This window comes from Filicampus tigris, chromosome 12 (genome assembly GCF_054856515.1).
Source record: "Filicampus tigris isolate MCC_2025a chromosome 12, RoL_Ftig_1.0, whole genome shotgun sequence".
NCBI classification, from domain to species: domain Eukaryota; kingdom Metazoa; phylum Chordata; class Actinopteri; order Syngnathiformes; family Syngnathidae; genus Filicampus; species Filicampus tigris.
The window spans coordinates 19,340,165-19,351,287 of NC_141228.1; the positions used below are offsets into that span (position 1 = coordinate 19,340,165).

An 11,123-nucleotide genomic window follows, 5' to 3' on the forward strand; every position below is an offset into this window, starting at 1 on the left:
AGATCATACGCATTGGACAGTTTTGATTGATGCTATCCGAAATACAATGATTACACTTGTCAACAGATTAGCACAATTCCCGATGTGCTAAAAAATATATTCTTTTTTTGAATCAGCATCAAAAATACGTTTAGAACACAAAAAGATATCTCTGATTAAAGTTTGCTGTTATAATTGAAGAATATGTCAGTAGACTACAGTCATGATTTAAAAAAACTATTTTTAGCGTTTTTTAATGGATTACGAGCAAACGAAAACCAGAAATTCCAAAGGAAATCGGTGGATGTGACGTCACGTCCGGTTAGGGCGCCCGACGCGCGAGACATGAAAGTGACTGAATGGAAAAACGTCAAAGCTTTGCGATTAGAAAGGAATAAACATGTAGTTTATCAACGTGAGGTGAAAGCATTGAACAGCATTAGTGAAGTGATTGATGCGGTACATGAGGATGACGACAGAAGTTCGCCATTAAGTCTGTAAGTACGCTCATAACGACGATGCTATGCTAAGGCGCTACATTAAAAACAGTGGCGATAGCGTTAGCTCAAATGAGCTTAGCCACGTAATTCCCCCTTTGAAGTCTTAAGTGAAAGTACACATGTTGCGCCAACTTTACAAAGCTGACTCACGTCTCAAGTGACTCAGATGTTGTTGTTGACCTTGTATCGTGTCGACAGCGTGTCCAATCTCCTCTGGTAGACTGGCGACATCATGTCCCAGACCAACATTTCTCTCCTGGATGAGGTGGTGCTGTGGAGCCAGGAAACCTGCCGCCAGGAGCTCAAGGCCGTCCTGCCCAAACTTACAATATCCTCCTCGGTCCAATCTTGTCTTGTAACCGTCCATAAAATGAACATGCTTTCCCCATGTTTTGAAATTACAGTCAATCACGCGTTTTTATGCTTGCACAATAACACGTTACAGGATGGCAAAAAACTGTGGCCATTAGAAAAGTAATGATCAGTGTCAAAGAAAGTATTGCTGAAGTGAGACATTTCGACTGATTGACTAAGATATCAGAATCAGTTTTACTGTCATTGTGTCACAAGGTGCAACGAAATGGCACAGACAAAACCTGTTCGAGAGACAACTGGATCCCGCCGGGTTTTCTTTTTACAGCGCCCCATTTTCTCAGATGAAAAGAAAATCAAAAACATGAGGAAGGAGGAGGAAAAAAAAAGATCGCCAGACTAAAAAAGCCCCTCCACAAACAAGCACGCATGAATACACAACATACGACGACTCAATATTTGCATGTTGGGGAGGAGCTAAGTTTAACCTGGGTTGTAAGTGGAAGTTACGAGAGCCCTCACCGTATGGAATGTGCCAGCTAGCTTTTTAAATAGATTCTAATGTGATGAAAGTTCAGTCGATATTCGCTAGTCGCTTATGACGCTTTTCATTCAGTGTGATGATGACTTGCTGTTTCTTTGCTGTAATTTTCATTTAACCGCTCACACACTTTACATCACAAGTCCGAGGCCCGGGATGATCATATACGTAAGTTACATGTATATATATATTTTTTTAAATGAATTCTGTGTGATCAATTTCATCATTGTGTTTTTTTTTTTTCCACAAACTTCCCTATAGGTGTACTGAAGATAATAACAGACCTGTTCCTCCCTCACATTGCTGCGTCAGACCTGGAAAATGAATGCTTCTCCAAAATTTTACCAAAGGTGGATTGGCACGCGTTTGCGGTGTTGTCGCTGCATAATTGTGGTTGCCTGTTCCTGACCATCATTATCATACCTCCAGGCGGTGAGCATGTTTGACAGTATGATGGAAGAACTTTCAATCCAAGTTGGAGGCTTGTCCAGTCAAAACACAGAACTGTGTTCCTCACTGAGGAACATTCTGGAGGTAGATTATTTTTATCTGTAATTTTTTTCAGTCTCAGTGATTACATGTTTTGTTGGGCACTCTATATTGATTAAGACTTTATTTCCAGTCCCTGGTGCAAATCATTGATGCAATGTCTGTATGCGTGCGGCACGTCTGCGCGTATGATGAGGTCCCGGACCTTATGTCCATCCGCTCCTTACCATCGTGCATCATGAAGGTTCTGCGAGATACTTTTCAGCACTGTAAGGTGAGTCTCAAAAATTTCTGCAGTGGCTTTTGACATTTTGGATGCTGCAATACCAAATCGTTTGAAAAAAAAAAAAAATAGAAGTAAATTCCTGGGATTGAATGGCTGCACTGTGAAAAGTCAATTTGACAATGGCGCTGAATGAGTTAAGAGGAATGAACATTTTTTTTTTTTTTGGGGGGGGGGGGGGGGGGGGGTATTGTCGACAGGAGAGTGAGGCGGTCTACTGTGGCCGTCTATCCCTGGTGGCTGACCTTCTGCAGAATCTCTTCAAGGAGGCCTACGCCCTCCACAAGGCCCTGTTGGAGCTCCTGGACAGGCTGTCCCTTGACAGCAGCGCCTCTGAAGAGGAGGTGTCGGACATCGTCGTAGGTTGTACCGGTCGGGGAGGTGACCTCCTCATGTTTCCTCTTTCTACCATTCCCGCGATGGACTTCATTTTGGCCCGGTGAAATGAGCGGATCCTTTTTGTTTTCGTCATCTTCCTCAGTTATTCACAGCCTCCTGGACATTTGCTCGGTCATCTCGAACCTGGACATGGCGCTGCATGCAAACACGTGGAAGTTCCTCATCAAGTCAGTGCCGCAGACGCTCATGGTGTCGTCGCAAACTGAGAAATAACAGGCCATATTTTTCGGACTATAAAACGAATGAGGCCAAATTCAAAGTGCAAATGTGTTCATCAAATTCACAATGCCGATAGCTCAAAACAGTAAATTGACTTTTTCACGTGATTCCTTTTCCTCACTGTGGCCATCTGGCTTTGGCTAGGAAACTGTTTAGTCTTTTTTTTTTTTACTTGGCGCAGGCCATATTCTTGCTTCCTCCACTCCCGCACCATCGATTTATTCACGTTGAATTTTCTCGCAGCTGCTCTATCCCCATGTTAGCCGTTTACACACCATCACTTGAAGCTTATAATTGTGTGTTTATTTGATAGAATTAGCGCTATTAAGATTGTATTTTTGCTAATATGCAGTCATTTTGCAGACGGATGTAAATGGCTCAAACGTTTTTCCTTTATAATATAGCGAGTTGGTTTACGCCATTAGGACTACATTTCCCAGGATTCTTTGAAACTTTTTGACAGATTTTTGAGCGCCGTCCACGGAATAAACTCGGTTCAAGTTCAGTAAGCACAATCCGAATCGACGCACATGGCGCGCTGTGGATTTCTGAGAAAAGGAAAAGGATGCGAAAAGTGTGCCTTATAGTCCGAAAAATACGGTGAATAATGGCGACAGAGATGAAAACGAAATATTAGAATATCCACGTTGAATGTTTTGTTATAAATATTGTAAATACCAAAATATATAAACATTTAAGAATATGTACGTATTTTTTTAGCGAATATTAATATGTAATACAAAACACACATATGAAGTATATCGTCACTGTCCTGTGAAAAACACGTATCGCCAATTTTGGAAACCTTTTTAATTTTCACATTAATGCGATGTCTGTAACGCGGAAACACCGTTCATGTAAAAATAAGAAAATGGAGGTAAGTGTTTTTCACACGACAGCGACGATATAGTAATAAATACAAATAAAATATTTATTTTATTTGAAATGTCTCCCAACAAATAGTGTTTGTTTTAGTACAATTTCACTTATTGTTTGTTAAAAAAAAAAACATGGAAAGGGGACCTTCCAAAAGAATCAAATCAAGATTATTTTTCAAAATTGTTCAGCCCTAGTACTTTGGAGTTCCTCATTTTCAAAATGTTCTGACTATGCTTAGACAGAGTCTGAAGTACCAGCCGCTGGTGGAGGAGCACCTGCGTCATGGCGACATCAGCTCCGGCCTCTGCGACAACCTGTTGGCTTGCTTCCACAACGCCGTGGATCTGGCCGAGCAGATAAAGCACGCCGCGCCGCAGGTTGGTGCGTGCGCGCGCGCGCGCATCGCTTGCCAATCAGCACAACTGTATCCCACATATAGAATAATGACTGCCGCATCCTGCGTTAAAGCCCTCGCTTGATGTATTTTGCATTGTGGAAGGTATTTCCAAGTCAGAGGTCTGCAGTCCGTCTTTATCTGCTGTTTTGCCTGTGTGTGCTTTTTTTTTTTTTTTTTCTCCCTCCCCCCCCCCCCTGTTTTGCTAGGAGGCAACGCAGAGCGCAGAACACAAGCTGTTCCAGAAAACTGCAAAGATGTGCAGATTTTTTGCCAACACTTTGGTTCATTACGTAAAGGTAAAAAAAAAAAAAAAAAAAGATCTTATGTAATCATTTTTAAATACAAGTCAACATTTACACCGTAGCGCTTTCAACAGGAATTCAAGGCTTTCTTAACAAGGTCTTGCGGAGGCTTTCATCAAATGTACCTCCAGATTATCAGGTAGATGCGATCTGATTTCCGTTGCCGTCCGCCTCGGCACGTTTGGGCCATGTGGAAACGTCTCGCTGTCTTTCAGTAAATTCCCTCCCAGCTTGTGTGCGCCGGCGTTGCCGCCGTCGCTTTCCGAGGAGCTCAACGCGGCGGCCGTTGTCCCCATGGATGCGCTTCTTTTTCACCTTTTACCTCTCAGGTCTTTTGCTGAAGTCGTCTTGCAAGAAGACCCGCGTGAGTTTCTCCTCTGAGTCGACCGATTCAATCCGCGCATGATTGGTTTTTTTTGTTTTTTTAAATTTGTATGACAGTACCACAGACGCGTTGCGTTCTGTAAAGCGGTGTCTTCCAAGCCGTATTGAGCCAAGGCAGCCATTTTACACTACACAAATCCCACGGCACAAAAATGTCACAAAGCAGCATGAATACTGAAATCATGATGATCTCGTCTCAATTTATTCACCTGGAGGAAGCCGTTACTCTTTTTTTTTTTTTTTTTTTTTGTACGAGTTGCAACATGTTTCTCCCGTCTAATTGAAGAGCGTTTAATTGTTAATATTGATATTGATCATTTTCCTACCAATTAGGTGCAATTGGATTTCCCTCGACACCCCAGATTAGGGCTGTGCAATTAATCGAAATTCAATTACAATTATGATTATTACAAATTGGCCTAATTGTAAAAAAACAAAACAATTATTAATATGATAATTTACATTTATATCCAACACACGTTTTGTTTGTTTACACAAGGAAATCATACTTGAATTTATACATTTGGCACCTTTTTGTTTTTTTAATTCTATCATAACTAGTTTTATAAATTTTGTTTGGTCCAAAAGGAACTTACCGGTATTTGTCTTTATATTTCTCACGTTAAAACACTTTCATGTTTTCTACCCAAAAAATAAATGATCGTTAGAATAATCGTGATTTCAATTATTACCAACATAATCGTGATGAATATTTTTTTCAAAATTGAGCAGCCCTACCCCAGATGATCTCAGAGATGATCTTTGACTTTAGCTTTATCCGATTTCAAAAATGATTTTTCGATTATTTTTCCGTTGAAAGGCACAATACCAAAGTATCCATTTTGAATATGCTGTAAATTAATATATAGCTTTATTTTGTTACAGTACATTTAAGAGCAAATAGAGCAGATTTTCAAATCAGATATATTTTTATTGTAAAATTTGAAGTGTAGTTAACATGCCAAATTCATTTTTAAATATAAATATAAACTGACCTCATCAATAATAAAGTGAACACTTGCATATTTCGTCATTAGGCCTTCCGAATTCAACAATTCACACATTTCTGGGAGGAGCCTAATCTCCCGTTAGTAGCAGAAAAGCTATTATCGTGTTTTGAAAGTCTGAATTCGATTTTTTTATTTATTTTAAATTTGTGGCCAAATACTGTCCGCTTCTGAACGCTTTTACTTTTCCACGCAGGGTTAAGTCGGCAGCGTGAGCTCCCTCAGTGTCTTCTGCTGGCTAACGTGCTGGATCAGTTGGCCTCCCAGCCCGAGGAGGTGCTGCAGCTTTGGCACTCCGGCAGTCGCTTTTCAGACGAAACGCCAAGGTCGGCTTGCTCCATGCAGCATTTGACCTTTGTTGTTTGTGGTTCGCCCCAAAAATAAAAGACGGATCATTAAACTTTTTGAATGATCTGTGTTTCCAGGCTTCCCCTCTACCAGGCGGTCTTCCGCAGTTTCCGACGCTGCTATGCCGAGCGGAAGCTGCCGGTGTCGTTGCCGGGGGTGATGACCAAAGGGCGGGCCCAAGGTCAAGTGTCTCTGCACCATCACGTGTGCGTGCACCTCTGCGCCAGCGTCGCCGTTCTTTCCCCGCCGTGCTTCCCCGTTCTGGTGAGTTCTACACACGCGTAACCCCGCATTTCTACCGTCAACTGCATCGAGACTCATCAAAGAATGGATTTACTTTTTAAGGGCATTCTCTCGCAGCCCTCAAATGGCCTGTGTGAATATGCGTTAGGTTTCGCTTTGAGGGTTTGGTGTGAAATCTGGTGTTTTTATTTTATTTTTTTGTTTTTATCCCAACTCTAATCTCAGTTTGGCTCCTGCCTAAGGATTTCCTCTCATTCAATACAAGCAACTCTTCCACTTTCATTTGCATTGCTTTCACTCACTTCATTTCGTGATAACATGTTCTCACTGCAGCCACCTTTTATTTATTTATCTTTTAAAAATCATGACTTATCCCCTTTTTTTTTTTTTTTTTTTTCTTTTTCCTTTTCCTGTTTCAGGAGCGGTGCTTGGTGGAGGCCACGTTGCAGGCTGACACTCAGACTGCTCTCTTGGCCGCAGATGTGTGGTGCTTCACTGCGCGGTGAGGAAGACTTTGTGACCTTATAAGAGACGCAAAATCCCTCTTTTACATTTGCGACAATTTCCCCGCCGCGGGATCAAGAAAGGCCTTCTTATTCTTATTTTACGTTCTTCGTACGGTTAGCTCGATAGCATTCTGTAATTGTCGTTTTTACTGACTGCTGCACTATCGAGAACAAACACCGACGTGCTCTCGTGCGTTTTCGAGTATCGCACGTTGACGCTTTCCTATTTCCGTGCTACTGGAATCTGTTGACGCTTTATATCACTGATATTTCCACTTTCTCTATATTTGTCATTCTCTAGGTATGGAACAGCAGAACTTTGTCTCCATCACGTCCTCCTCATTGCACACCTGGTGAGTATTTTGTAGGACCCCAATCTGCGTTCGGCTGTTGCTCAAGGGCCCATCGAGGAAGCAGAAAAGCAGATATTGAATAGCATCACACACTTTAGTTGAAGCTTTGACATCTGGATTTTTTTTTCAGCAGCGTTACACCCTTGTGTAATGCTTAGTATCTGATACTTAAACCCATTCGCTGCCATTGACGTATTTATTCGTTTTTTCCACAGTTCAGCCATTCAATCCCAGGAATTGATATTTTTTCCAAATTTTTTTCAAAGGTTAGGCTAATAGAGGAAAATGTCTTCCCTAAACTAATGAGATTCAATCCAAGATTATATTTTGGTAGCCTTTTAGCTACCTGAGCGAAGCAAGTGTTAAGAAGCACCTCTCGGTGTGGCGCAGTGCTGTACGGATACGAAAATAACCAAATCCCATAATCTCTCTGCGGGGGCCCCCCCCCCCCATCTGCACCCCGACCGAGGTGACGATTGATGTCGTTGCTTTCCCCATAATCCCTTATATTCAGGCCCATCTCACACATTTGCACCTGACCTCCGAACCCCCTCTGATTCGTCACGCTACCACTGAGCACCCTTCTCTTTGCGTCCGCCTCCTCAGGTGAAATCCTGCTCGGCCGAGTGCTACCGGGCGTCCCACCTGGGCTTGCTGCTCAGACGCATGCTTTTTCTCACGACGCCCAGCCACCAGGTGAGCGACATCCAAGTAATCATACTTGTTCTAATATACATTATATTTTTAAAATATATTTATTCATATATATATATATATATATATATATATATATATATATATATATTTTTTTTTTTTTTGACCTAGATGGAGTTCCTGTCACATTTCCCTCCATCTGAGGCCGAAAATCTCCCAATATGGCGCGAGGTCCTCCTCAGAGCTCTTTCAAATGATGCCCGTCAACGCGTGGAGGCAGACCTCATCGCTTTGGCCCAAAAAGCTTTGAGCCACTGGCAGAGTGGAGGCTGCAAACTGGGCCAAGTGGGCAAAGTGGTGAGGGCCGTCAAAATGAAGAGCCCAACACCGGTGGCGACTTCATCCCATCCGGGAGGTTGAACGGGTGCGGTGTCCTTTCCAGAACGCGGTGCTGCAATGCCTCCTAGTGGTGGTTCGAGGAAAGTCACCCCTTGAGGAGCGGCGCGCGTCGTCTGCATCGAAGATGGTCAAGCAACTGTGGCAGAGGGTCACACCACGTCAGGTGACCCGCGCGCGCACACAACTTATTGTCCTTTTTAGGTTTATCCTGAACTTCAAACTGAAAGGTAAGTATCACTACATTTTTTTTTTTGTAAGTTGTCCATGTAACACTTGTCTCTGTAACGTGCAGGTGCAGACTCATCATGTGCTGCGCATCACTCTGCAGCTCCTCTTGTCAATAACGGCGGTTTTAGTGAAAAACATGGAACCTGCTGTTATTTTTCAGGTGTGTGTGGATTTAAGATTTTACTTTGAGCACGCGGTGGAGATTGTGTTTTGTGTGTGCGTGTGTGTTTTAGGCCTTGGTGTGCGTAGACGGGGTTGTGTCTCAGAAGTGTGCAGATGAACTGCTCCTGTCCGCTCTAGAGTTTCTCTCATCGCTGGGGAATATTTTTATCCCTCCTGAAAAGCAGGTAGAGACTCCCAACTAATCAACACCGCATTTGATTCAAGCCATTTCCCGATATTGGAATTGACATTTTGCTCCACTGGATTTGACTCTGTTGTCTTACTTTCTTGTGATTTTCTGTCCCCCCCCCCCTCCTCCAGAGTGAAATTGTTCCCAGGTTGAGCAGCCTGTTCGGAGTGCTGTTAGCAGAAAGTTCCTCCTGGTTGCTTCATCAGCACGCTTTGGAGGCTTTTGCTCATTTTGCGGAGGTACCGCAAGAGCTTCATTGATAAGGCGGTCCTAATGTTACAGCTGGCCTATTTTTACCAACCGTCATATCTGTTTGATGCTCAAGGTCACAAACCACCAAGAGGTCATTTCCTACAGTTTATGTGCGGAAGAAACCAAAAGCAAAATGGTGAATTTTCTTAGCAAGGTAAGAAAAGGTTACATTTGTTAGTGACTTGTCTGTAAGAAGGCTGGATTTGAATGTGACCGTGTTCCGTTGTAGACTGTGACGACGCCGGAAGAAGTCAAGGACGCGCGGCTAGGGCGAATCGAGGCGGAGAAAACAATTTTGGAGCAACACAACCAGAGGCTGGACACACCAAAACAGGTTTCCACTGAACTTTCTGCTCCATCTGTGACTCATACAGAGGTTAGTTACATGCTTGGTGTTCTATTTCAAATTTTATTACAGTGATGACATGATTTTTTTGTAAACAGAAAAGCCTGCAATATTGCAGGAGGCTACTGTAATTTTTTTTTTTTTTTTTTTTTTTGCCCTCGATTATCATTCAGCCACAAGCCAAACGAGCCCGGCAGGAGAGCGGCGCGGACGAAGAGTACAGCCGCAACATGCAGACGGCTGAAAGCGCACTGAGGGCCCTCCATGTGCTCGCTGCAGGCAAAACGGGCACACAGGAGGCACCTCCTCCTCCTCCTCCTTCGTGGCTGGCATCCAAAATACAGGAGCTGCATGTGCTTCTCAATGATATTAGCTCAGCCACATCCGCAAACGAGCCCACATGACGTTTTTTTTTTTCTTCTTTTGTATATGTATTTAATCCGCATGAGGCTGATTATCTTTTTTTTAATGTATCAGTCTTGACTGGTGATTAAATATTTGAATAGAAAGTATTTGTTTTATTTTGTTGAGAGCGAAATCTGGTATACTGTACAATTAATAGCCTTTACAGTATTATATACAGGTGTCTCAATACATCAGAATATTATACAACAATTATTTTAGTAGGTCAAGTGAAAAAGTGAAAGGTCGTCCTTGGTATTGATTTACAAGTTTCAAATTTCCAGATTTTTTTTTTTTTTTTTTTTTTTTTAGTAATTTGGCCGTTTCTATTGAACTATTTGAGATAAATGAAATGTACTACTACAGTCAAATTTAATGAGATGCATATTTTTTTTGCTTTTCTGACTTTACTGTTGACATGAGCCAAAAATACAACTTTGACCATAAAAAATGTAAATGCTGGAGAAAATCCAGGAGATGCTCACCATAACTATACATTGTTTTTTTCCCCAAAAAACGGTGGTTGTTGTTGGTCTCATGGTTGGGTTTTTTTCCCCCCAAAAAACATCATAGTATACATGTTCGATTTAAAAAAATAAAATAAAATAAAAACGCCATACTATACATTGTCGCTATTTTTTCACAAAAAACATCTTATACTTTTTTTTTCCACAAAAAACACATTTTTTCCTTCAAAAAACGCCTTACTATACAAGCTCGTCTCATTGCGAACAAGATGACCATAGTTGAGTGGTTAGGGCAGGTGACTGTGAAATGAATGACCAGGGTTCAATTCCACCCTGAGACAGCTTTCAGCTGAATTTCATCTTTATCTCATATTTTCACATTTAATATTGTTTAGTATAATTATGATTACACATTGTCGATATCACTGTCGTTTTTGGGGTTTTTTTTTGCCCAAATTTAAAAAAAAAAAAGTTTAAAAAAAAAAAAAAAAAGCCTTTCATATCCTTTTTTTTCCCACAAAAAATGCCGTACTATACATGGTCGCTTTTTTCTCTAAAAACGCCTTACAATACATGATGGGGTTTTTTTCCACAAAAAACGCCTAACTATACATGGCTGTTTTTTTACCAAAAAACGCAATACTATACATGGTCGTTTTTTGGGGAAAAAAAAAAAACGCCAAACTATACGTGGTCGTTTCTTTCCCCCAAAAAACGCCATGGGATACATGGTTTAAGAAAAAAAAACAAAAAAAAAACGCCATACGCCATGGTCGTTTTTTTCTGAAAAAAAAAAAAAAACGCCTTACTATACATGGTTGTTTTTTTGCCCCAAATACGGCATACTATATATGGTCGTTTAAAAAAAAACAAAAAAAACCG

The 11,123-nt window shown here is 41.5% G+C and overlaps 1 protein-coding gene across 5 annotated transcripts; it reads left to right on the plus strand.

The window, feature by feature from the left end:
- The first annotated feature begins 238 nt into the window (after window positions 1–238).
- firrm (fignl1 interacting regulator of recombination and mitosis) lies at window positions 239–10,389 on the plus strand. Of its 5 annotated transcripts, none has more exons than XM_086047730.1 (25): window positions 239–476; window positions 678–807; window positions 1,461–1,500; window positions 1,594–1,682; window positions 1,762–1,866; window positions 1,955–2,095; window positions 2,305–2,485; window positions 2,586–2,670; window positions 3,840–3,978; window positions 4,205–4,294; window positions 4,375–4,439; window positions 4,516–4,664; window positions 5,888–6,017; window positions 6,117–6,303; window positions 6,702–6,784; window positions 7,090–7,141; window positions 7,748–7,837; window positions 7,967–8,152; window positions 8,238–8,357; window positions 8,487–8,582; window positions 8,656–8,769; window positions 8,906–9,013; window positions 9,100–9,180; window positions 9,256–9,402; window positions 9,546–10,389. In XM_086047730.1, exons 2-25 carry the CDS (start codon window positions 712–714, stop codon window positions 9,774–9,776), a joined length of 2,805 nt encoding a protein of 934 aa, XP_085903856.1. In that variant the 5' UTR covers window positions 239–476; window positions 678–711; the 3' UTR covers window positions 9,777–10,389. The 5 variants fall into 5 exon arrangements, with proteins under 5 accessions (XP_085903856.1, XP_085903854.1, XP_085903857.1 ...); XM_086047731.1 differs by having other exon boundaries at window positions 240–476; window positions 2,305–2,467; XM_086047728.1 differs by having other exon boundaries at window positions 8,238–8,582.
- Window positions 10,390–11,123: the final 734 nt, after the last annotated feature.